Source organism: Molossus molossus, unplaced genomic scaffold (genome assembly GCF_014108415.1).
Source record: "Molossus molossus isolate mMolMol1 unplaced genomic scaffold, mMolMol1.p scaffold_m16_p_39, whole genome shotgun sequence".
Classification (NCBI taxonomy): Eukaryota; Metazoa; Chordata; class Mammalia; order Chiroptera; family Molossidae; genus Molossus; species Molossus molossus.
In genome coordinates this window covers 801,858-829,038 of record NW_023425376.1, presented here as the reverse complement: position 1 = coordinate 829,038, position 27,181 = coordinate 801,858, and the positions used below count along the sequence as shown (strand labels likewise).

General features: G+C 40.0%; 1 protein-coding gene across 4 annotated transcripts in view; it reads left to right on the top strand.

The window, feature by feature from the left end:
- The first annotated feature begins 1,937 nt into the window (after positions 1 to 1,937).
- IARS1 (isoleucyl-tRNA synthetase 1) overlaps positions 1,938 to 27,181 on the top strand; it is a 93,522-nt gene continuing 68,278 nt past the window's right edge. The window contains exons 1-6 of one of the 4 annotated variants that reach the window (XM_036281562.1): positions 1,938 to 2,088; positions 2,881 to 3,037; positions 3,294 to 3,413; positions 5,749 to 5,831; positions 11,093 to 11,210; positions 23,293 to 23,440. In XM_036281562.1, coding sequence (XP_036137455.1) covers positions 1,970 to 2,088; positions 2,881 to 3,037; positions 3,294 to 3,413; positions 5,749 to 5,831; positions 11,093 to 11,210; positions 23,293 to 23,440 — 745 coding nt within the window. In that variant the 5' untranslated portion in view covers positions 1,938 to 1,969. Of the gene's footprint in view, positions 2,089 to 2,880; positions 3,038 to 3,293; positions 3,414 to 5,748; positions 5,832 to 10,569; positions 10,753 to 11,092; positions 11,211 to 23,292; positions 23,441 to 27,181 lie in introns of those variants that run through there. The other 3 variants (XM_036281563.1, XM_036281564.1, XM_036281565.1) reach the window with 3 other exon arrangements.

The following is a 27,181-nucleotide window of genomic DNA, read 5'->3' as shown; positions in this document are numbered from 1 at the left end:
GCAGCGACTTCCTGGAGCATGGGTCTGGCTAAAACGGAGGGGGCGGTGGGCACCTGTCCCAGACCAAAGAGTCCTGAGTTGGATGCTGGTCAAGGGTGGTACTTTGTTTTACACACACACACACACACCCCCATCTGGGTTTGCAGCAGGAGGCAAAGTGTCTCTCACATGATGTGGCACTCTCTTTCTCTTCCTCCCACTCTATCTGAAGATAAATGGAAAAATATCCTGGGGTGAGGGTTTTTTTAAAAAATCACTGGGCTGCCTCCTGCACTCCCCGTACTGGGGATCCAGCCAAAACCCATGCATGTGCCCTGACCGGGAATTGAACCAGAACCTCTCAGTCCATGGGACTACACTCAACCACTGAGCCCCACAACTGGAGCACAAACTTTTTGCTGTGCTGACGTGGGTCAGTTACTGTGATTAGGCTTTGATGTTTTCAGAATTTCTAAAGTTGGTTGCCCCAGACTTTAATAGTTACAGAATTCTTAAGGTTTTCTTTCCAAGTTCTCTGTGGTTTTATGATTATCAACTATCCTGTCCCCTTCTAATCTGATGTTGGCTTGGAAATCTGGTCACCAACCTAATTAGAATGATAAATAAATAGGTTTTGAGGAGAAATGGACTTAAGAAAGCTCAAGTAACTAAACAAAACAAAAAAATATCTAAACTGGACTTCAGCAGAATTAAAAGTATATGTGCTTCAGATAATAATGTGAAGAAAATATAAAGAAAGCCCAAAGAATGAGAGAAATTTTTGCAAATTATGTAACAGAGAACAAGCTTGTGTCTGGAACATGTAAAGAACTCTTAACTCAAAAATAAAAAGACAACCTAATTGTACATTGGGCAAAGGGTTAATAAACAACTCTCTTTAAGAAAATATAAAAAATGCCCCCTAAGCACATTCTCAATATCACTAATTAAGGAAATGCAAATTAAAACCATAATAAATTACCATTTCCTACCCACTGGGATTTCCTATCACCCAATAATAGTAATAAGGAGTGAGGACTTAGAGAAACTGGAATCCTCAGTCACTGCTGGAAGAGTATAAAATGATGCAACAGCTATGGAAAATATTTGGGCAATTTCTTAAAAAGTTAAACAGTTACAATATAACCTGGCAATTCTACTTCTAGATATATACCCAAGAGAATTGAAAACATGTCCACACAAAAACGAGTACGTACATACATCCTCATAGCATTGTTCATAATAGCTAAAATGTGGAAACAGTCCTAATGTCCATGAACTAATGAATGGATAAATAAAACGTGGCATATTTAGACAATGAAATATTATTCAGTATAAAAGATAATGATGCTCTGGCTGGTTTGGCTCAGTGGTTAAGAGTGTCAGCCCGTGGACCCAAGGGTCTTGGGTTCAATTCTGTCAAGGGTGCGTGCCTGGGTTGCAGGTTTGATCGCAGGTTCCGGTTGGGGTCATGCTTTTCCCTCTCATACTCTCTCTCCCCCCCCCCCCACTCCATCTTAAAATAAATCAATGGAAGAATAACCTCATGTGAGGATTAACAATAAAAAATAATAATGATATATGAATACATATAACATGGGTGAACCTTGAACACAATTCTTTTTTTTTTTTTTTTTTGATTTTAGAGAGAAGACGGGAGAGGGAGAAAGAGATAGAAACATCGATGAGAGAGAATATCTATCGGCGGCCTCCTGCAAGCCTCCCCCCCACAACTGGGGATTTGGCCCACAACCTGGGCATGTGCCCTGACTAGGAATCAAACCGGTGACCTCTTGGTGCATGGGTCGATGCTCAACCAGTGAGCCACACTGGCTGGGCAACACATAATCCTTAATAAAAGAAGCCTGAGAAAATAGGCTGTACATACATGATTCCAGTAATATGTATACTCATTTTGATGTATGGTGATCTGTTATTTCTAGACCTCTCTTTTGAGAAGAATAAACTTGATTTCTTTTGCAGCAACAAAATGGTTCAACAAGTTCCAGAAAACATCGATTTTCCTGCTGAAGAAGAGAAGATCTTGCAGTTCTGGTCCAAATTTAATTGTTTTCAAGAATGCTTAAAACAGTCAAAACATAGGCCAAAGTATGTAAATTTCTTGGTAAAGGTAGAGTCCTTAAGACTAGCCCTTTCTTAGACTGTGTCCCCTTAAGGCAGGAGCTTTATTCACCTTTGTCAACTCTGGCTCTATTGTGGGTACTCTCAGTTGTAGATATATATCGAATGGATGAGTTAATAGGTTAGATTCAGCTTAAGAGTTCTGAATAGATTGACTTGAATGGTCTAATAAAATTCAGATGTTAAAAGCCATTTAAATTTGGAACACTATTGAACAGAGTTTACATATCACCCTCTTCCTTTCCACTTTTTTCATTATCACCAATTAGTGCCTTCTGTTGGGGTACTTCCTGCCTGCAGTCTCCATTCACCTCGAGACCACTTTTTTTTTAATCGTGTCTGATGTGCTCAAAAGCTATGAGATAGGCATTTGTTGCATGGCACTGATTGTTATACTCCACGATCCCCATTTTGGCTACGTCCTCTGGTCCTCTGATTCCCAGTACCTTATCAATTTCATATTCCTTCTTCCTTCATTTACTGATGAATAACTTCATCGTTCAGCCTCAGGATGAATAGCTTCGATTATGTTGTGCACTGATCAGTGACAAATGTGTGGCCCAATGGAGGCCTCACCAGCTACCCCCATAACGAGCTTTTTTGAAGGGAGGACCTTCAGTAAATCTCTCAGTTTTCTGAAGTTCCTGGTCTCACTGCTTTTCTTCCTGAAGAGTCCATTGTGACAGTTGCTATTTATAGGAAAATGTCCTAAATTTTTGCTGCTTTAAAGTAACAACATATTTTTATTGTGTCTATTAGATTTACTTTCTATGATGGGCCTCCTTTTGCAACTGGACTGCCTCACTATGGACATATACTTGCAGGGACAATTAAAGATATAGTTACAAGATATGCTCACCAGAGTGGTTTTCACGTCGACCGAAGATTTGGATGGGATTGTCATGGCTTACCTGTGGTATGTTTGAGGCACCAGCCTTATGTTTTTATTTTTAGCAAGCATTAGATTTAGTCATATAGTATGTATAAGTATGAGGAATTTTTACTGTGGTCAGACTTTTTCTTCTACCTCATTTCTACGATACTATGTATAGTTCATTTTCTCTGGATTTTCTGAGAACTAATTTTTTTAAATATGTTTTATTTTCTAGAGTTGCTGAATTGCATTTGTTTCATAGGACAGGGTTGTTAACAATGTTATTGTAAACTTTTAGGAATATGAAATTGATAAGGTACTGGGAATCAGAGGACCGGAGGATGTAGCCAAAATGGGGATCATGGAGTATAACAGTCAGTGCCGAGCCATTGTGATGAGATATTCTGCTGAGTGGAAGGTATGAGTTGAAATGGATTATGGTCTTTGGTGCTTTTTATGATGCTCCCAAAAGTATGGCTGTCCATATGAGGCTGTGACGTAAGAGGGTCAACCATTCTGTTTAAAGGAGTATTTAGCTTCTAACTCCAACCCTAATACTTAGACTGTAGCTTAAACCAAAGCCTCTCTTATTTCTATGTGCTTGATTAGTTTTCCATATTTAATCTTTTACCTGCCCACAGGGTATGGCAGAAATCAGGCTGTCCAAGCAAATCGGTTAACTTGAAAGTTGTTAAAATCAGTTCTAATTTGGACTCATTACATGAGTTTGACTCCCATCCTGCCCATCCTCTCACAGTGGTGCTCCCACAACGGTGCCTTACAGGCACTGCCACATGCTGTCAGTCTCCTGCCCCTCTGGTTCCTCGGGGCTCAGGAACAGAGGTCCTCAACTCCCTGTCTCTTCCTGGGCCTTTCAGTGCATCTGTACAGCTGAAAAGCATGTCTGGGTTTTATTGTTTTTGTCGTCTTCATCTTACCCCTTTGACTTCTTATACTTGCTGTTCTTCAGAAGCCCCTTTTCTGCCAGTGGTCTCAACTTCAAACATCAGTCCTCATGACCAAATCAAATGTCAGACTGTCATGTCTTCTTAGTATCTCTTATTTCGCCATTTATCTTCATTCCCATAACCTTTCCCTAGCTTCTCACCTCTTTATTTCCCGAATTGGTCTCTTGCTCCTGTTATTTACACCCAGCTTGTCTAGTTCTCCCATGAAACTGCTCATCTTGCTCATCCCTGCTCTGAACACTGAGTGACTGCTCTCGTCGGTGAAGAAAGTTTTATTTCATTGATCTGGAAAATCGAAGCTTCTAAATTTTCTCCTAATTTTCTTTAATCTAACTTTAATCTAACTTTCCTTGTTTGGTCGCCAGTAGGGAAAAATCCTGATGCTTATAATATGCATGTGGGTCTTTTTTTTCTTAGTTTTAAATTTTTTGTTGTGAAATAATTCAGATTTACTAAAAACTGCAAAAGTAGTATGAAGAATTCCCTTATCTTTCACTCATTTACCAGGTAACACCTTCAATAACCATAGTATAATTACCAAAAAGGAATTAACATTGATATAATATATTAAACCTTATTCAGATTTAACCAGTTCCACTAATTTTTATTTCTGATCCAAGATCCAGTTTAGAAGTGCATACTGTGTTTAGTCTCCTGTAATCTGGAACATGACCTCAACCTTTTCTTTCTTTGTTGTTTATGACCTTGTCACTTTTTTAAAAATCTTTTTAAAAGATGTTTTAAATGCCCTGGCCAGTTTGGCTCAGCGGTTAGAGTATTGGCTCGCGAACCAGAGAGTCCCGGGTTCAGTTTCCGCTAAGGGCATGTACCTCGATTGAGGCTTGATTCCAGCCCCGGTTGGAGTTGTGTGGGTGGCAACCACTTGATGGGTCTCGCTCGCATCGATGTTTTTCTCTCTCTCTTCCTCCCTCTCTCTCTCCCGCTCTATCTGAATATAAATGCAAAAAGAAAAAGAAAAAGTCCTCAGGTGAGGATAAAAATAAATAGATAAAAATAAAAAATGTTTTAAATTTGTTGATTTTAGGGAGAGAGGGAGGAAAAACATTTGATATTTTCTGGTTCCACTTATTTATGCACTCATTTGTTGATTCTTGTATGTACCCTGACCAGGGATCGAACCTGTAACCTTGGCATATCCTATGACACTCTAACCAACCTAGCTACCGGGCCAGGGCTTGCCTTTGTCACTTTTAAAGAGTACAAACCACTGTCTAACGTTTCTTCATGATTCAGTTTAGGTTTTGCATTTTTGGAAAGAATGTCTCAGAAGTGACATCATACTCTTAATCTGTCATATAAGAGGTCTATGATACTGTTATGTCTTATTGGTTATGTTAACGTTGGTTACTAAGGTGATCTCTTTCAGGTTTCTGCATTGTCAAGTTGGAGTTTTTCTTTTATAATTAGTAATTATTCTGTGGGGAGATTCTTTGCAAATATCCTGTTTCTCACACTTTAACTCAGTAGTTTTAGTTTCCTCTGATGATTCTTGCCAGCAACAGTTATACCTGTGGTGTTTGCCAAATGATAGTTTTGGTAGACTTTAAAGACATATTAATACTTGTAAATTACATTTGCATACAGGATGAATGCCAGAAAAAACCTGGTTCTTAATCTTACATAGTGTGTTGATTGCAGTATAGGTTTACTTGAATTACTAATTGTTCTGTTTTCCCAAAATCATTGCATGTGGTGATAAAGTAAAACACATTGATGAACAATAACAAATATCATTCTCTAATAACTAATATTTATATTTTTAAGTCTACTGTAACCAGACTTGGCCGATGGATTGATTTTGACAATGACTACAAAACTCTCTATCCAGAATTCATGGAATCTGTCTGGTAGGTTTATTTGAAATTGTAAATATAATGAATATTCTATTATACAGGTTGGGCAAAAGTAGGTTTACGGTTTTCATATGGAAAATACAATAATTAGCCCTCAGCAGCTTGTTCAGTTGGTCAGAGCATCATCCTGATGTGCCAATGTGGTGGGTCCAATCCCAGGTTAGAGCACATACATGAATTAACCAATGAATGCATGAATGGGTAGAGTAACAGATTGATATTTCTCTTTCTCTCTTTCTCTCTCTCTCTCAATTAAATAAATTTTTAAAAAGAGAAGAAAATGCAATAATTAATAAATAATATAAGAATAAACTTTTGCATACTCACAACTGTAAGCCTACTTTTGCCACCCCTGTATTAGTGGATTAATGTTGGGTTTGTTTTGGTTTTTAAAGACAAAACTTTTTTTTCAATTTTTATTAATTTATTTTTGTTACAGAAGTTACTTCTTTTTCCCTCCTCGTCACCCTTCCCCTGAAAAACTTTATTTTTTTAGAGCATTTTTAGGTGCACAGCAAAACTGAGAAGAATGTACAGACATTTCTATATGACCTGTGCCCTCACATGCATAGCCTCCCCCATTATTAACGTCCCCGACCAGGTGGTACATTTGTTACAGTTGAACCTTTATTGACACATTATAATCACCCAATGTCATTGTTTACTGTAGAGTTAAGTTTTTTTTAACAGTCTGTGGTTTGGGGTAGTGTAATGACGTGTATATATCATCCTTGTACTATACAGGGATTTGTTTTTGAATTCAGTTAATTTTGGATTCTAGATAGGGAATAAGATATCCATGTATTTTATCATATCATACTAATTGATGTCATCAAAAAATCAAATTGGGACCACTGTATATGATAAAATACATGGATATCTTATTTCCTATCTAGAATCCAAAATTAACTGAATTCAAAAACAAATCCCTGTATGGTACAAGAATGACAGATACATGTCATTACAGCTTGCTGCTCAATCTTCTGGGGCAATAGTGTACAACAGCACACACGGATGTCTTACTACATACATGTCATTACACATTTACCCCCAAATCATAGAACGTTCAGAAAGAGTGAACCCTAGAGTGAACTAAGGACTTCGGGTGAGGATGTGGAGAAATGGAACTCTTATACACTGTTGGTGGGATTATAAATTGGTATAGCCATAATGGAGAACAGTATGGAGGTTCCTCAAAAAAAAAATTACAAGTAGAAGTATCTTATTACCCAGCAATTCCCCTTCTGGGTATTTTTATGAAGAAATTCGAAACACCAAGAAGATATATGCAGCATTATTTACTACAGCAAAGATACGGAAGCAGCCTAAGTATCCATCAGTAGACGAGTGGGTAAAGAAGATGTGATGCTTATGTACAATGTATTACTCCTCAGCCATTTAAAAAAAACGAGATCTTACCATTTGTGACAATTCATAAACAACAAATTGGTGGTTGCTAGATGGGAGGGGAGTTAAGAGACTGGGTAAAAAGAATGAAGGGATTAAGAAGTACATACTGGTCCTGGCGGGTGTGAGCAGTGGTTAGAGCATTATCGCACACCTACCCCTTCTCAGAAGAAGGGTGTGGGGGACAGGGGAGAGAAACCACAGACCTTATATGCATGTACTCAACCGATGGACATGGACAACAAAGCTGGGGCTGGGGAGGAGGGTGTCAATGGGGGAAAAAGGAGAAACATCTGGAACAAAAATAAGTTAATAATAAAAATAAAATGTTTTAGCATAAAAATATATATATATATCCTTGGGTGAGTATTGAAAAAAAAGTACAAATTGGTAGTTACAAAGTAGTCACAGGTATGTAAAGTACAGCATAGGGAATATATTCAGTAATATTATAATAAGTATGTGTGGTACAAAGAGGATACTAGACTTACTGAGTAAAGTTTTTTTTGCCAAATTGAATGGTATAAAATTTAGGGAAACTAGTTTCAGAAGTTTGTTTTTTAAAGGTTGTTTTCAAAGAGATTGTGTGCTTGAATTTTGTACCAAGAGAAAAGTATAGTGACGTTAGTATTCCATAACCATTTCAAAATGGATTTTACGCCCTGTCCAGTTTGGCTCAGCGGTTAGAGCGTCGGCCTGCAGTCCAGAGAGACGTGGGTTCGGTTTTCGTTAAGGGCATGTACCTTGGTTGCAGTTTGTCCCCGGTCCTGGTTGGTCGTGCGGGTGGCAGCCACTCGATGTGTCCCTTTCACGTTGATGTTTCTCTCTCTCTCTCTCTTCCTCCTCTCTCCCTCCCACTCTACCTAAACAAAAAATGGAAAAATGTCCTCGTGTGAGGATAAGAAATAAATTTAAAAAAAAAAATAGATTTTACTTACTACAAGAAAACTGTTACAATGCTAGTCTTGATAGGAGATTTAGCTTGAACTATTACAGTCTGGAAGTCATTACACATTATTGAAGGACAAACAGGCATCAATATAAGGGTTGTAAAATGCTCTCTGTACTTAACGCAGGTAAATTATATGTAATTACAGGTGAATCACAGCATTATTCTTTTTTTTTTTTTTAATCTTTATTGTTGAATGTAAAATGTATTATAGATGTTCCACATTTTTCCCCCATTGACCCCCTCCTCCCCACTCCCGCCCCCCTCCCGCCTTTTCTCACACTATTGTCTGTGTCCATTGGTTATGCATATAAGTTCTTTGGTTTATTTCTTCCCACCCCTCCACCCCCTTTCCCTTTGAGGTTTGTCAGTCTAGTAATGAATTTGTACTTAATCTCTTCACCTTTTTCACCCATTCCCCCAAACCCCCTCCCATCTGGCAACCAACAAAATGTTCTCTGTATCTATGAGAATGTTTCTGTTCTGCCTGTTTATTTTGTTTGTAGATTCCACTGTTGATAGATACATATTCATTACCATTTTGTTTGTTCATATATCTTTTTTTTTCTTCAAAAGACCATTCAACATTTCATATAATAACGGTTTGGTGGTGACGAACTTCTTTAACTTTTTCTTGTCTGGGAAAGTCTTTATATGGCCATCGATTCTAAATGACAGCTTTGCAGGCTAGAGTAATCTTGGTTGTAGGTTCTTGCTTTTCATCACTCAGTATTTCTTGCCACTCCCTTCTGGCCTGCAAAGTTTCTTTTGAGAAATCAGCTGTCAGCCTTATGGGAACTCCCTTGTAGGTAACTAGCTGCCTTTCTCTTGCTGCTTTTAAGATTCTCTCTTTGTCTTGAACCTTTTGCATTTCGATGATGATGTGTCTTGGTGTGGGCCTCTTGGGATTCATCTTGTTTGGGATTCTCTGTGCTTCCTAGACTTGTATGTCTGTTTCCTTCACCAAGTTAGGGAAGTTTTCTGCCATTATTGTTTCAAACAGGTTTTCAGTTTCTTGTTCTCGCTCTTCTCCTTCTGGCACCCCCAAGATGCAAATGTTGGCACGCTTGAAGTTGTCCCAGAGGCTCCTTACACTATCCTCATTTTTTTTGGATTCTTTTTTCCTTTTGCTGTTCTGATTGGGCGTTTTTTGCTTCCTTATATTCCAAATCGATGGTTTGCTTCTTGGATTTACGTACTCTACTATTGAATCTGTGTAAATTATTCTTTATTTCAGTTAATGCCTCCTTTAATTCTGACTCTGCATCCATAATTTCTGACTTGTCCTTTTTCATGCTCTTAAGGCCTTCACTAAGTTCATTGAGCATCCGTATAAGCAGTATTTTGAACTCAGCATCTGTTAGGTTGCTTATCTCCATTTCGCTTAGTTCTTTTATTGGGGTTTTGTTCTGTTCTTTCATTTGGGACCTGTTTCTTTGTCTCCTCATTTTGGCTGCCTCCCTGTGTTTGTTTCTGTGTATTACTTAACGAATGGTATGAGGCTAGCTGAGACCAGATGCTGCTCGTTTGAAAGAATTTAGGAAAAACCTGAAGCAGGATCCAAGACAGGCCAATCTTATGGTTAAGCGAGTGGCAACAGCTTCGGTGGACCTGAAAGTTGGGTGGGGCAGGGCCTCAGGGGGTCACCAGGGCAGGGCTACCACTGTGAGCCAGGTTGCTGGAGTCCCAGATACGGGGGCTGTCTGCCGCCCCAGGGAAGGGCTCACCAAAGGCCTCTGACAGCACGTTTGTCCCGGAGAAAGCCCCTCTGCAGCCCTTGCTCCAGTGCCAAACAGCTCAGTTCTTCCCTGTAGTCTCTGGTGCCCCTCGAGCTGCCTCCCCTCCAAGCTTAGAGGTAGAGAGTCCAATAAGTTTGTGCGCGGGCCCTTTAAGGAGCTGCCTGGGGCTCCAGCCGCTTCAGCTTCCCTGACCCTCAGTTCCTGCTGGTTTTTCCAGCCAGAAGTTATGGGGACTTCTCTTCCTGGCACTGGAACCCTGAGCCCGGTACCTGGTGTGGGATGGGGATCCCTCAGTCCTCAAAGAGGACCTTCCCAGCTGAGGTATCCTCCTGATTTTTATCCGCACCACGTGGGTGTGGGACCAGTCCGCCTCGCCACCGGCCCTCGCGCCTCCGTCCCTCCCACCTCCGTCCCTCCCACCAGTCTCGATGTGGCTGCTGCTTTAATTCTGTAGTTGTAGGACTTCCATTTCAGGCGGTTTTGAATGATGGTTGTTCAAGTAGTTTTCAAAGCATTATTCTTTAGGATGCATTTTCAGTACACTGCATTGTAGGTGCTTGTTCATATGCTTTCCTAGCTACCTGCTCACATTTCTGTTAGGATCTCTAACACACACTTGACACTTGTTGCCTTTGAGGAGCAAGACACCTTGGGGCAGTTCTGAGACCCTCTGACTCTGAAGTGCCCCTGTGGATGCATCTCCAGACCCATGTCCCCAAGGATAGAAACTGATCAGATCATCTGACATGCCAGTGACTGGGCAGAGGGCTTTCTGTTCACCGAGCAGCAGCAGTTGTGATTGGAGCATCTGAAAACCAGGGTTTGTATTGAACATCTAGAAAGAAGGTGCTGTTTATGCTCCTTTGTTTGGTTGACACAGACTATGAACAGAATTCAGCATGAATGTTTTCATTTGGGGAAACAAAATTTTGATTATATAGTTATTTGTTTATTTTTTAAATATGTTTTTATTGAATTTGTGGTTTTTAGGGGGAGAGAGATTGGCTGCCTCCTGCATGCCTCCCACTAAAGATCAAGCCTGCAACCAGGGCATGTGCCCTGACTGGGAATCGAACCTCTCAGTTCATGGGATGATGTTCAATTCACTGAGCCACACTGGCTGGGCTATAGTTCTAAATCTTTGTCTTTTTGTTTGCTAGGTGGGTTTTCAAACAACTCTACGATAAAGGCCTTGTTTATAGAGGTGTGAAAGTCATGCCCTTTTCTACCACATGCAACACTCCACTTTCCAACTTTGAATCCCACCAGAATTACAAGGTATGTGAGACATCATTGGGCATTACGTTTTGCACATGGAAGTTAAATGGTCCTGGTGGTCAAGGTAACTAGTCCAAGTGTAGAGTGTCAGCCTAGCAGTCTGGACAGTTTGATCATGTCTTACTGAGTGCTGATAATGTTGTCAGTCACTGAACCAAGCCTCTGTTAAAATTAAAAACCGACTTCTTGTCCCCCCGTGAGATCTGTGAATGGTGTGTCTTAGTGTGCTAGGTTTTGCTTGTTCTGATCATATTGTGCTTCTCTTTGGTTTACAAATTCAGCTCTGCTCTGTTTTCCTCCAGTCACCATTTCACAAGCGTTCTTGGTTGGATGATTTTTATCCCTCATCTGCGATCTCATGGTTTATCTATTTGATAATGGTATTTGGGAAATATCTGATTAGGAATTGTTACACAGTATTATGATCTTTTGTCTGATGAATGGAATATCCTGTTGTTGGTATGCTAAAAGAGTTCAGACACGTGGGACATTTATAAAGTATACTTTACCTTACCTAGACAGGTAGTAAAAGGCAGTAAGTCCTTGAAACTATGTCTGTTCTCATGTGTGTATATTTAAGAAGTGTTTTCATTTCTGAAAACTTATCTAACCCTCTTTTTTTAAAAGGATACTGATTGGTGGGGGGGAGGGTTTCTTATTTTATAGCTCAGATTTGGAAATATTAAAACTTACTTTCCAAAACCACTTTTCATCTTATAGAATGTTTTTTATATATTCAATTTGATCCTTGCAAATTCATCTGAGGTGGTCATGCTAATTTCTGTTGTCTCCTAAATAGGCTTTTATGGTAGTGTTCATATTATATTGTATTTTCTTTTTTTTTTTTATCCTCACCCGAGGACATTTTTTTTCGATATTTTGTTCAGATAGAGTGGGAGGGAGAGAGAGAGAGAGAAACATCGATGTGAAAGGAACACATCGAGTGGTTGCCACCCACACGACCCAACCAGGGCCGGGGACAAACTGCAACCGAGGCACATGCCCTTAGCGGGAACCGAACCCGGGTCTCTCCAGACCGCAGGCCAACGCTCTAACCGCTGAGCCAAACCGGCCAGGGCTATATTGTATTTTCTTAATAAAATATTTTGAACCTATACAAATGTAGGGAATTACTTACTAAGCACTATCTCTTAACGTTTTCATAGTACTATTATTCTTCCTATAAAAGTCATCACCACTCACCCTTAATATTAAATGTTTCATAATTCTTTATTTTCTGGATATCATCAGTATTCACATTTCTCTTCTCTCATAAGTATCATGCTTTTTGTCCTCTGTTACACTTTATTGATTTCTTAAAAATTCAGGTTCTAAGGAAGGTTTATACATGGTAATAACTTTTTTTGATTGTATTAATCTGCAGGTCTCCTTCTCTCTCTCTCTCTCTTTTTTTTTTTATTCTAACCTGGGGACACTTTTCCTTTTGGGGGGGAGGGGTTCAGATAGAGCGGGAGGGAGAGAGAGAGAGAGAGAGAGAAACATCGACATGAAAGGGAGACATCGAGTGGTTGCCACCCGCACGACCCAGCCAGCGCTGGGGACAAACTGCAACCGAGGTATATGCCCTTAGCGGGAACCGAACCTAGGTCTCTCTGGACTGCGGGCCGACGCTCTAACCACTGAGCAAAACCAGCCAGGGCTTCTCTCTATTTTTTTCCATGCAAATTACTGGTTAAGAGACAGGTTTAATCTTCTGTAGTTTCCCACAATATGAGTGTTTTGATTGCATGTCCATCATCTAACTTAACATTTACTCTGTTCTGTGTGTTTTATAAAAATTGGTACTTCATTTTTATATTTGTGCTTTTCCTTCTTTGTGTATGTCATTAATAGAGGTCAGTATTTGTTTATGGTTTTGGGGATTTTGTCAAGGGGAGGTGGTTAAAATGCACAAAGAATTAAATGTATAAATCTTAAGTGTACCATCTGATAATTTGCAATAAATGCATCCTTTTTATAAAAATAGGTAAAAAAAATACAGATAACAATTGATTAGTTTTGCCTCTTTTTGCACTTTTAGGAAATAGAAAGATCCACTATGTAAATTTTTGTATGTAGCTTTTCTCCCTCAACATTGTTTCTGACAGTGATCCATGTTTTATGTAGTTATGGAACTTTTGTTCTAATTTTTGTGTGGTGCCCTGGCTGGTTTGGCTTAGCCATTGGAGCGTCGGCCTGCAGTCCATAGAGGTCCAGGTTCAGTTCCCACTAAGGGCAGGTACCTCAGTTGCAGTTTGTCCCTGGCCCTGGTTGGGTCATGCGGGAGGCAGCCACTCGATGTGTCCCTTTCACGTTGATGTTTCCCTTTCTCTCTCTCCCTCCCACTCTGTCTGAACAAAACTGGAAAAATGCCCCCGGGTGAAGACTAAAAAAAAATTAAATAATTTCTGTGTGGGTGAATATACCACATTATTTACAGCACTTTCTCTTCCATTTCCTTCCTTATATTCTGATGGGAAACTACTGTGGTGAATTCAGTGTTCCATTCCCATGCATGTTTTTATACTTTTACTGTGTACATAAATACCCATAAATAGTATCAGCATTGTTCTGCATTTTTTAATTTTACCCACTATACTTATTCTGCATGTTGTCTATTTATTTTTTTTTTTTAATTCTCGCCCGAGGACTTTTTCTTTCTTTTGCGTTTATCTTCAGACAGAGCGGGAGGAAGCGGGGGAGGGAGAGAGAAAAACATCGATGTGAGAGAGACACCCACACAGTGTCGCCACCCACACAACCCAACCAGGGCCATGGACAAACTGCAACCAAGGCTGCGCCCCTAGCAGGAACCATACCTGGGACTCTCCAGTCCGTGGGCCACTGCTTTAACCACTGAGCTAAACCAGCCAGGGCATGTCTTTTATATTTAATACTTTCTAAAAAGATTCTTCATCTTGACAAATGTAGCTTTAAGTTTTTATTTTTCAGGCCTTGCATTCTATTTCTTTTCCTTTTTCTTTTATTTATTTTTTTCCTATTTTACCTCCTTTGTCCCCCTCCACCAGCCTCCACCACCAACACCCTTCCCTCTGGCCATCACCTCACTATTGTCTGTGTTTATGGGTTATGCATGTACTTTGGCTAATTTCTTTACTTTCTTTAATCCACTACCCCCATCCCTCACCCCTCTGACTTCTGTCTGTCTGTTCCATGTATCCATACCTCTGTTTCTATATTTTATTCATTAGCATCTTTATCTGGTTTTACTTTTAGGATAATGCTGCCCACCAAAAAGAGCTTAGAAGTCTTCGTTCCTATTGAATTTTTTTGGAATACTAGTTTGAGGAGGATAAGTGTTCTTTGAATGTTCAGTAAAATTTGCCTGCGGTGCTATGTGGGCCAGGAATTTTGTTTGCTGGGGTTTTTTGTTGTTGCTTTTTTTCTTTTTTCTTTTTTTGGCTTCAATTTTATTAGTTTTTTGGGTTTATTCAGATTCTGTGATTCTTGTGGTTTAGGTTCTGGAAGATTGTGTCTTTCTAGGAATTTGACCGTTTCATGCAGGTTGTCCAGTTTGTTGACAGGTAGTTGTTCATAGTACTTCTTGACACTCCTTTTGCATTTCTGTGGTGTCACTTATTATGCTTTCATTTGTAATTTTATTTATTTGGGTCCTCTATTTTTGTTTTTTTTCCTAGTCCTGCTAGCAGTTCCTCAATCTTGTTTTTTGTTTTGTTTTGTTTTTTTTTAATGTTTCATTTATCTTTTGTATTGGGGCTTTGTTTTTGTTTGTTATTGTTTTGTTTTTTTAGTCTCCCTGTTTTTATTTCTGCTCAGATCTTTATTTCTTTCCTTCTACTTACTTTGGGCTTTTTTATTTTTCCTATTCATTTAGGTTTTTCTTGTTTCCTGAGGTAGTAGTGCTATGAACTTCCTTCTTAGGACTGCTTTCGCTATGTTCCTCAGATTGTAGGTTGTTGTTTGTTCATTTTCATTTGTTTCCAGGAATTTTATTATTTTTTCTTTGATCTCATTGATAACCCACTCATTGTTTAATAACATGCTATTTAGCCTTCATGTGTTTGAACGTTTTTTATTATCTTCACTCGAGGACATTTTTCCATTTTTTGTTCAGATAGAGTGTGGGGTGGCATTGAGAGAGAGAAGAGAGAGAGAGAAACATCGCCGTGAAAGGGACACGTCGAGGGGTTGCCACCCACACGACCAAACCTGGGCTGGGGACAAACTGCAACCGAGGTATGTGCCCTTAGCGGGAACCAAACCCGGGTCTCTCTGGACCACAGGCATTGCTGTAACTGCTGAGCCAAACAGGCTAGGGCTTGAGGTTTTTTTATATAGGTTGATTTCTAGTTTCATTCCATTGTGATCCGAGAAGATGTTTGATATGATTTCAATCATCTTGAACTTGTACAGACTTGCTTTGTGTCCTAACATGTGGTCTGTCTTTGAGAATGTTCCATGTGTTCTCAAGAAGCATGTATAGTCTGCAGTTTTGAAGTGAGATGTCCTGTAAATTTCAGTTAAATCCATCTGATCCAGTGTGTCGTTTAAGGTGGCTCTTTCCTTGTTGATTTATTTTTGTTTAAGGTGGCTCTTTCCTTGAAGATCTACCCAGTGATAACCATGGGGTGTTAAAATCCCCTACTATGACTGTATTGCTGTCAATCTCTTTCTTAAAATCCGCCACGATTTTTTGTTGTTGTCTATGGCCTGTAGTTTTCTTTCTTTGTAGTGTCTTTATCTGTTTTTAGAATTAGAATTATGCTTGCCTCTTAAGGTGAGTTTGGAAGTCTTCCTTCTTCTTGGATTTTTTTTGAATAGTTTGAAAAGAATGGGTGTTAGATCTTCTTTGAATATTCAGTAAAATTCCCCTGTGTAGCTGTCCAGTTCTGGGCTTTTGTTTGCTCGGAGTTTCTTGATTACATCTTCAATTTTCTTAGTTGTAATTGGTCCGTTCAAGTTTTCTGTCTCTTCCTGGTTCAGTTTTAAGAGACTGTGTTTCTAGAAATTTGTCCATTTTGCCTAGATTGTCTAATTTGTTAGTATATAATTGTTCATACTATTTTTTTAATGATCCTTTGTATTCTTGTGGTGTCAGTTGTAATTTTTCTCTGTCATGTCTGATTTTGTTTATTTGGGTCCTCTCTTTTTGCTTCTTGGTGAGTCTGGCTAAGGGTCCATTCAATCTTATTTATCTTTTCAAAGAACCAGTTCTTTGCTTCATTGATCTTTTGAATTCTTTTTTGTTTTTGTTTTTGTTTTTAGTTTCTATGTCAATTATTTCTGCTCTGACCTTTACTGTTTCTTTCCTTCTACTTGCTCTGGGTTTTTCTTTCTGTTCACTTTCTAGTTTTTTAAGTTGTAGCATTAGAAAGTCAATTAGAAATTTTTCTTGTTTCTGCCCTAGCCAGTTTGGCTCAGCAGTTAGAGCATCAGCCCACGGACCAGTGAGTCGCGGGTTTGATTCCAGTCGAGGGCACGTACCTCAGTTGCAGTCCGTCCTGGGCCTTGGTGGGGTCATGCGGTTGGCAACCAGTTGATGTGGCTCTTATCACATTGATGTTTCTCTCTATCTCTCTCTCCCTCCTTTCCTCCCACTCTATCTGATAATAAGTAGAAAAATATCCTTGGATGAGAAATTTAAAAATTTTTTTCTTGTTCTTTAAGGTAGGCCTGTAGTGCTATGAACTTTCCTCTCAGGACTGCTTTCACTGCATCCCATAGATTTTGTGTTGTTGTGTGTTCATTTTTATTGGTTTCCAGGAAGTTTTTAATTTCTTCCTTGATCTTCTTGGTAACCCATTCATTGTTTAATAACATGCTATTTAGCCCCCATATGTTTGGATGTTTTTGCTGTAATTGATTTCTAGTTTCATGCCATTGATCTGAGAAGATACTTGATATGATTTCAACCTTCTTAAACTTATACAGACTTAATTTGTGTCCTAACATGTAGTCTATCTTTGGGAATGTCCACGTGCACTTGAGAAGAATGTAAATTCTGCGGTCTTTGGGTGTAATTCTCTGTAGATATCTATTAAATCCATTTGATCTAGTGCATCATTTAGAGTCTCTGTTTTCTTGTTAATTTTTTGTCTAGAGGATCTATCCAGTGTTGTCAGCGAGGTGTTGAAGTCCCCTGCTATGATTGTATTACTGTCAATTTCTCCTTTGAAATCCTCCAGAAATTTTTTTTTTTTTTATCCTCACCCGAGGACATTTTTTCATTTTTTGTTCAGATAGATTGGGAGAGAGAAACATCGACATGAAAGGGACATATCACGTGGCTGCCTCCCGCACGACCTAACCAGAGGCAGGGACAAACCGCAACTACGGTACATGCCCTTAGCAGGAATCGAACCCGGGTCTCTCTGGACCGCAGACCAACGCTCTATCTGCTGAGCCAGACTGGCCAGGGCCAGAAGTTTTTTTAATGTATTTTGGTGCTCCTATGTTGGGTGTGTGTGTATAGATCCTTTCAACCTTCTTTGTCTCTAGATATGGCCTTCACGTTGAAGTCTGTATTTATGGATATGAGTATTGCTACCCCAGCTGTTTATTCCTTTCCATTTGCTTAGAAAACTTCTTTCCATCCTTTCACTTTCAACCTGTGTGAGTCTTATTATGAGGTGGGTCTCTCGTAAATAACATATATATGAGTCATGCAATCTTATCCAATCAGCTACTCTGTATCCTTTGATTGGAGTGTTTAATCGATTTATGTTTAAGGTGATTATTGAGATGTACTTATTTATTGCCATTTATTTCTTTATTATGGTTGTGTTTCTCTTCCTATTTCTTCTGCTTATTACAGCAGTCCTTTTGACATTTCTTGCAGTGCTGGTTTGGTGCTAATCTATTGCCTTGGCAATTTTTTTGTCTGGGAAGCTCTTTATTTCACCTTCTATTTTGAATGATAGCCTTGAGTAGTCTTTGATTCAGATCATTGTATTTCATGACCTTGATTACTTCATGCCACTCCCTCTGGGCCGTTATGTTTCTGTTGAGAAATCAGCTGATAACCTTATGGGGGTTCCTTTGTGGGTAACTGGTTGCTTATCTCTTGCTGCCTTTAGGATTCTCTCTTTGTCTTTAATTTTTTGGCATTTTAATTATGGTGTGTCTTGGCATGAGCCTGTTTAGGTTCTTTTTACGTCGGACTCTCTGTGCATCTTGGACTTAGATGCCTTTTTCCTTCACCAAGTTAGGGAACTTTTCTGTCATTATTTCTTCAGATATATTCTCTAACCCTTGCTCATTTTCTTCTTCCGGAACTCCTGTGATGCAGATGTTGTTACCTCATGTTGTCCCACAGTTCTCTTAAGCTGTCTTCATGTTTTTTTGTGGTTTTTTGTTTTTTTATCCTCACCAGAGGACATTTTTACATTTATCTTCCGATGGAGTGGGAGGGAGGAAGAGAGAAAGAGAGAGAAACATCAATGTGAGAGAGATACATGGACTGGTTGCCACCCACACGACCCCAACCAGGGCAGGGACAAACTGCAACCGAGGTACGTGCCCTTAGCCAGAACCAAACCCAGACTCTCTGGTTCATGACCAACGCTCTAACCACTGAGCCAAACCGGCCAGGGCTGTCTCCCTGTTTCTTAATTGTTTTTTCTTTTCGGTTCTCTGATTTGGTGGTTTTTTCTACCCTGTCTTTTAATTCACTGATCAGATCCTTGGCTTCCTGTACTCTGCTGGTTATTCTTTCCAATGTTTATTTCTGCTATGTCATTCTTCATTTCCGGTTGGTTGGTTTTCAGTGTTTCTATATCTTACACTGTTGAGCTTCCTTATGATTATTACTCTGACCTGTACTTATATTACTCTGATATTACTTTGATATCTTGCTTAATACCATTTCATTTATCTCTTCTGTCGAATTTTCTTGTTTTTTCATTTGGGATTTGTTTCTTGATTTCACCATTTTGCCTGTCTCAGTGGGTTTTGGAGCCTGCCAAAATTTTCCCTGTGCACGTTGGTGTTCTGCTGGTTGTGGCTCCCTGTACTGGGTTTGGATGAGTGTGGGAGGACACATGTTAAACACCACTGTCAAGTGTTACTTCCTGTGTAGATTTGCAAGCCGAGGAAAAGTTCAGTTATCCTCTAGCTTTTGCCTGGAGGCTATTCAAGATTTTCTTTGTATATTCATTTCTTTTGAATAGAATATTTTGTTGCATTCCTTCACTTTCAACCTGTGTGAATCTTATTCTGAGGTGGGAATCATATAGACGGCACATATATAGACCGTGTTTTCTTATCCATTTAGCCACCCTTTGTCTTTTTATTTGAGCATTGAATCCATTAACATTTAAGGTTATTCTAGGTAGCTACTTATTGTCATTTCTTTCTTTATAGCTATCTTTCTCTTTCTTCTTAAAGAAGTCCATTTAACATTTTTTGCAATGCTGGTTTGATGGTAATGAACCCATTTAACCTGTTTGTGTGTCTGGGAAGCTCTTTATTTCATCTTCAAATTTATATGATAGCCTTGCAGGATAATTTAATGGTTGTATGTCCTTGCTTTTCATTACTTTGAATACTTTATGCTCTTCCCTTCTTGCCTGTAGTGTTTCTGCTGAGAAATTGGCTGACAACCTTATGGGAACTCCCTTGTAGATAACTGTCTCTGTCTTTCTTCCTTTATGATTTTTTTCTTTGTCTTTAACTTGTTCCATTTTAATTATGCTGTGCCTTCCTATGGGTCTCTTTGGGTTCATCTTAATGGGAACTCTGTAGTTCCTGAACTTGCGTGAATTTTTTCTTCACCGTGTTAGGGAATTTTTCTGTCTTTATTTCTTCAAACAGGTTCACTGTCTCTTGCTTATATTTATCTTATTCTGTTACTCCTATGATGAGGACGTTGTTACGTATTATGTCATCCCAACATTCTCTTAAACTATTCTCATTCTTTTTTTTTTTTTTTTTATCCTCACCCAAGGACACTTTTCCATTTTTTGTTCAGATAGAGTGGGAGGGAAGGAGAGGAAGAGAGAGAGAGAGAAACATCGACACGAAAGGGACACATCGAGTAGCTGCCACCCGCACAACCCAACCAGGGCCGGGGGCAAACTGCAACTGAGGTACGCGCCCCAGCAGGAACCAAACGAGGGTCTCTGGGGACCACAGGCCAATGCTCTAACCGCTGAGCCAAACGGGCCAGGGCTTTTTTTTTTTTTTTTAAATCCTCACCTGAGGACATGGTTGCATTTATCTTCAGATAGAGTGGGAGGGAGACAGGGAGGAAGAGAGCAAGAAACATTGATGTGAGAGAGACACATTGACTGGTTGCCACCCACACGACCCCAACTGGGGCCAGGTACAAACTGTAATCGAGGTACGTGCCCTTAACAGGAACTGAACCCAGGACTCTCTGGTCTGTGGGCAGACACTCTAACCCCTGAGCCTGGGCCTGTCCTCATTCTTTATCACTATTTTTTTCTTTTGTTATTTTCAAATTGCTGATTTGATCCTCTACTTTATCCATTTTACTGTTTTTTATTGATTTTAGAGGGAGAGGGAGAGACAAACATTGATAAGAGAGAACATTGGTAGACTGCCTCCTGCATTCCCTCCTCTAAGGATCGGGCCTACAACCTGGGCAGGTGTCCTGACCGGGAATCGAACCTCTTAGTGCATGGGTCTATGCTCAACCATTGAGCCTCACCAGCTGGGCTCTTTCAGTGTGTTGTTATTTCTTTTTGTTAATTCTCACCTACAGGTGATATTATTGTCAGTATTATTTTTCCTAGAGAGAGTGAGATGAAGGGAGGGAGGGAGGGAGAGAGAAAGAGAGACATCAATGTGAGAGAGACACATCGATTTTTTTGCCTCCTGCATGACCCCAAATAGGGCCAGGGATCAAGCCTGTAATCCAGGTACATGCTCTTGACCAGAATCAAACTTGCAACACTTCATTCTGCAGACCAGCATTCTAACCACTCAGCCTAATCTGCCAGGGCTTCCAGTGTATTCTTGGTGTCAGATATATTTTTTTCTAACTGGTTGTTTTTCATGCCTTCTGTGTCTTTTTCATGCTGTTGTAGTTTTCACTAAGTCTCCTGAGCATCTTTATAACCATTAATTTGAACTCTGTAGCTAATAAATTGTTTGGCTTCATTTTGTTTAGATGTTTTTCTAAAGATTCCTCCCGTTCCTTCATTTTGTACCTATTTCTTTGTCTCCCCATTTTGGCTGTCTCTCTGTGTTTGTTTCTACATATTAGATAGAACTGCTATGATTCCTAGCCCTAGTGGGTTTGCTTTCTGTAATAAGTGTCCTGTGGGACCCCCTGGAGCTCAATATCCTTGATCTTCAGAGCTGGATGCTCTAGGAATGTCCCTTGTGTGGGTCTTGTGGGCGTGCCCCCCTATTCTAATTGGGTCTTGATTGCTGTTGGCCCATTCATGAGTTGGATCGACTTTGGGCCGGCTGGTTGTGAGTCTCAACCCAGACCGTGGTATGCAAACTGCTGTGCAGGTGCAGTCTCAAGATGTCTTCTTTGACTCAGTGACACAGTCCTCCAGATCACCTGAGCTCCGTGTTCCAGGAATGTTTCCTATGGGTTATGTTCATCCCCTGTTTTAGTTGAAGGTGAATGCTGTTAACCCTTTCATGGGTGGAATTAACCCTTCGGGCTGGGTGACTGTAAGTCTAAACCTCAGTCACCTTGTATGAGACTCTGCCCCCAAGGCAAGGTTGTACCCAACAGCATCTGATGCCTCTTGGGATTCCTCCTTTCGGTGTACTGTTTGTGTGGCTAGTGAGTTGAGCTCTGGTGTGATCTGAAGCCCACCGCTGGTTGTGTTGGTTCTGAGTCCACTTGCGTGGGGTTACAGGTTGCTGTGAGACGTATGTACCAGCCTTGGGTTACCTATCCGTAGCTTCCACGCTGTTCCCTGTTTGTGTCTGCTGTACCCGAGTTTACATGGGAGGAACTGATCTGTAAATGAGTCGGCTTTTTCTAGCTTAGAGTTGGTCTCAGATCTGTAAAAGGTCCAAGACTTGATACCTGCCTTCACCTGTCAGCTACTCTGCCTCTCCCTGAGGTTGCCTTGTCTTTCTCTAGAACCTTCTGAAGATAGCCTGCAGGAGGAACTCAGGGTAACAGAGATAGGGCTAGTGGGTCTATTACTTGGGGATCATGCGGTTAGGTACTCAATGAGGGGAAAATAGCCCTGTAATAAAAGACAGATTAACAAAAGAAAAACAGAAAAGATAAATAGCATGAATACCTCCTATATACATGGGAGAGACTGAGTAACCCAGGGAAACTGAGTAACTTGCCAAAATTGAAGGTGCCACCACCTTCAGCTAAAGAGAAAAGATGTTGAAGGTGGTGGGAGTCCCTTATGTGAGGTTACCAGAAAAATCACTGTAAACAAAAGTAAGGTTGCTGTGAGATTTAAACACTTGTCTTCTGCACTGAAAAGAATGTGTAGAGATAAAGGTCTTCCTCTTCCTGGCATATGTAGTGAAGACACCTTTACAAGTGATTTCCCTTGCAAACGTAAATGTCTTTTACAAAGATGTTTACTTGGTTTTCAGAGCTTCTTGATTTTTACTTGATTTTCAGAGCTTCTCCCATATATGCTGTTTCTTAAACTTAATTGACCTAAAATAATCCTTATGCAAAATAGACATATTTTGAGATGATAAATTTTGTTTCTCTATAGCTCCTAGGCTGTAAAACTGTACAGCATGTGACTGTTCTGAATACTGTAAGCAGTTGTAATACAATGCTACTAAGTACTTGTGTGTAATGCATTGCATTTTGACCTTAGGAAAGCTAGGGCATCACTAGCCTAGCCTGTAGGGATTTTTCAGCTCCATTGTAATCTTAAGGGATCACCATCATATCTTCATTCCATTGACCAAAGTGTCATTATGCAGTGTGTAATTGTTAAAACTTTTAAAGTATATTAAAATATATATATTTGGAAGTTCTTGCTTTGTATTTTATTTGTATGAATATGGCAAATGTTTTTTTAAAACCTCAGTGTATTCTAAAAATCTGTTTCTTTTATTCTTTATGATTATTTCCTTTTTCTTCTATGTTATGGATTTTATGAAACAATACTGTCTCATTTTATTTCAGGATGTTCAAGATCCATCAGTATTTGTTACTTTTCCTTTGGAGGAAAATGAAAATATATCTTTGGTTGCTTGGACAACTACTCCCTGGACTCTCCCTAGTAACCTTGCCCTCTGTGTTAATCCAGATATGCAGTACGTGAAGATTAAAGGTAAGTATGAGCCTGGTTACTTATGATTAATAGGGATATGGTCATTTTTAACATTTTGGGAAAAAATGAACATTACACTTCTTTTTGGATTAAAAATATAAGTTTGTGAAAAAGAGTTAGACTTAATCAGAACAATAGCCTCTAACAGAGTTTTATTGTTTTGTTTTGATTTCTAATCTATTAACAAAATTCATTCGAATAAATTTGAAGGTCTAGTTGGCTTGATTAAGTGAGCAGCATCCCATCTAGTACCTGCAAAGATGCTGCTAGGGGCAGTAAAAAACGAAAGGTTTTTTATAGGAAGAAGGGTGGGGCAAGAGGAGCAATTAGGGAAAGAAAAAGGATTATTTTTTAGGCTCCGTCATCTGTTTTGTGTGTGTGTGTGTGTTTATTTTTAATTTGTTTGTTTTTTACTTAAGGGGATGCTAGTGCCAAAGGTTTTTTTTTTAATTCAGATTGCCTCCTTTTTACTTTGGGGGGTATGGTTGACACAACGGGACCAGGTCTGAGGCCGCCTTTCACTTCTTGAGCCAAATTAAGCAGAAATGGGGTTGAATTGTATATGAGTGTTTATTCCAATAATGCCGGCCGCATGGCGAGAGTAGCAGGTCATGATGTAAATTCTGTTCTGCCTTCCCTACTAGTCATCTAGTTACATCGGGATAAGTAGGAAGGCTGTGTGCAAGGGGGGCAGGGGCAGGGGGAGGGCTGCAGGGTCGGTAGTCCCGTGTCTCCTTCCAGGGGCTTGAAATCAGGTAACAAGGTAGTTCATCTTCTGTGATGTTAAAACAGCGCAGCCTGTTCTTGGGACCAGAGAATGGTCAACATTCCTAAAGCAAACTCTGACAGAGGGTCAGGGTCCAGGCAAGCATCCAAGCCAAAGTGTGTCCTGTCCTTTGTCCTTTCTCAAAATGTGTTTTCTTTTCTGAGTAATGGACCACCCGGGCTCCGAGGCATCTTGTCTTTCTACAGCCCTGTTGGTCTTCTTATAGCACCTCCTCCAGTTTCCCAGGGTGTCTAAGAAACCTCTTATCTATAATTAGGTAGATAGTCCTTAAACAACCAAGGTCCTATTCCTGTTAAGTGCCCTTCCCCCATCATGGTGAGAAGGTATGCCACAGATTATCTCATTGGTGTTGACCAGAAAATTCCAGCTTTTTTGCTTAAGATTATGTTTCTGGGAGAGGTTGAAATAGCATTTAGGTCTAATAATAAAACTAGGTTCGGTATCATGGAGTTTTAGGATGAGTAAGGCCATTTTGGTTCTGTGGTTTTCTCTTTAACAGATTGAAAATGTAACACACCAAAAAGTAAAATAGTACACAAATAGAAAAAGTAAGAATTCCTTTATAATTTTCTGATTTTAGTATACTTCTACACACCATGCCCCTATCATAGATGAAGTACCAGAGATTCAGAAAGGTGGCATCTCATCATTGCTAGGAATCTCTGACATGTGTGGTTTTGTTTGTTTGTTTAATCCTCACTGAGGTTATGTTTAGAGAAAGGAAGGCAGAGAGAAAGAAAGAGTGTGTGTGTGTGTGTGTGTGTATGTGTGTGTGTGTGTGTAAGAGAGAGAGAGAGAGAGGTGCCTCCCATATGCACCCCAACTGGGGATCTAAGCCACAGCCTTTTGGTATAAGGGATGACACTCCTACCAGCTGAGGACAAGGGCTCTGGTGAGTCTTTTTTAAACACCACCAGGCAGTTTACCCAATTTAGATACTAGCTGTCTAGAGTTACCATCAGATCCCACAGTATAAGGGCTCAATCCTACAAGACTGTCTCCACCACCAACCCCACTTCAGACTCCACTTGCATGTCCAGGTTGTCACCTATGTTCTGACTGACCCAGGACCTCCCCCTCAGTTTCGATTAATTTGCAGAAGCAGCTCACAGAACTCAGAAACATTGTACTTACTAGATTAGCAGCTTGTTATAAAAGGATATTGTAAGGGCTATACATAAACAGCCAGATAAAGAAGTTCACAGGGTGATGTCTGGAAGGGTCCTGAGCACAGCTTCTTTCCCATGGAACTTCTGTGGGCTACAAGGCTGTTGTCATGTAGGAGATTCTAAGGATGGCAGGGAGAAGCCAGGGAAAGAAAAGAAAACTCACAGCCAGAGAAAAAGTAATCCGCCTTCCATGACAATCAGCTTGATCCACAATAGCTTTTGCTGGCAAAAGACAAATTCTGATAAAGGAATGGGAGAGATGGGGAAGCAGAATACAGGCATTTTTTTATTATTAGTTCACTGTGCCTTGGGAGTAGATAGGACCAAGAGACGCTTTCTTTTTTTCTTTTCTTTTTTTTTTTTTTTGGTACATGCCCCTAGGGGGAACCGAACCCAGGACTCTCTGATCCGCAGGCCAACGCTCCAACCACTGAGCCAAAACGACCAGGGCAAGAGCCACTTTCTTATGACACCTGCCAGGAGAGAGCCATTGTGCACACAGCCTGGCTCCCTGCGCCACCGTGAGACGGCCCTGCCGTGGTGAGCCTGGCGTCCTCGGGGCATCTGGTGAAGTCGGTCATGTCACTCCACCCTCAGGCCTCTTGCACTGGCCAGACCTTGTGTCCTGAGTGTTGTTCAGAGAATGCAGAGCCTACTTACAGTGAAGTTCTTGTGAGTGCAGAGCTGTGAGTGTCACAGTTATTTGTAGCAGTTTTTCAGTCATTTGCAGGACCTTCACAATGATTTCATCCATCCTCTTTTTTCCTGAAGTGAGCTATATTGTATGTATGTTGTACACTCTGGTAAATTCTTGGGTATGTCATACTTTACAGGTGGGAGTTTAAGTGAGCCTAAGTTTTTGTAAGGAAATTTGTTCTTATCTATTAAATTTTAAATGTTTATATAATTGTTCAGCTTTTCTATTTCTAGTGTATTATCCGCCATTTCCAATCAGGGTACAAAGATACAAACAAGGATACTGTTATCTCAGTGTTCATAGTCGTGATGATTTGAAAACAACTTACATGTCTTTAGTATTACCTGATTTGCTAAAAATAATTTGTACCACCCTGGCCAGTTTGGCTCAGTGGTCGGAGCATCAGCCCATGGTCCAGTGAGACTCAGGTTCGGTTCCTGCTAAGGGTGTGTATCTCAGTTGTGGTTTGTCCCCGGCCCTGGTTGGGATCATGTGGGTGGCAGCCACTCGATATGTCTCTCTCACATCGATGTTTCTCTCTCTCTTCTTCCCTCTCTCCCTCCTGCTCTATCTGAAGATAAATGCAAAAAATAATAATAATTTGCACCATTAAAATGGGGTACTATAGAGCTATCTAAAAGAATAAGAAAGATATATATGCTAATAGATGAATAGCTGTTCACAATGTGTTGTGTGAAAACAAATTTTATTTTACTTTATTTTATTTATTTATTTTTGTGTGTGTGAAAACAAATTTTAAAACTATGGTGAGTTATATCCCAAAACTATTTCATAAAAATTACCTGTTTCACCCTGGCTGGGTTGCTCAGTTGGTTGGAGTGTTGTCCTGTACACTAAAAGGTTGCAGGTTCAATCCCTGGTTCAGGGTGCATACCGGAGGCAACCTATTGATGTTTCTCTCTCACATAGATGTCTCCCTCCCCTCCCCTTTCCTCTCTCTGTAAAATCAATTAACATATCCTCAGGTAAGAATTAAAAATACATACATGCTTTCACACAATAGGTACAATACTGTATACAGAAAAGTACTTGGAGGAGTGGGCACTCAAATGGTAATGCCTGAAAGT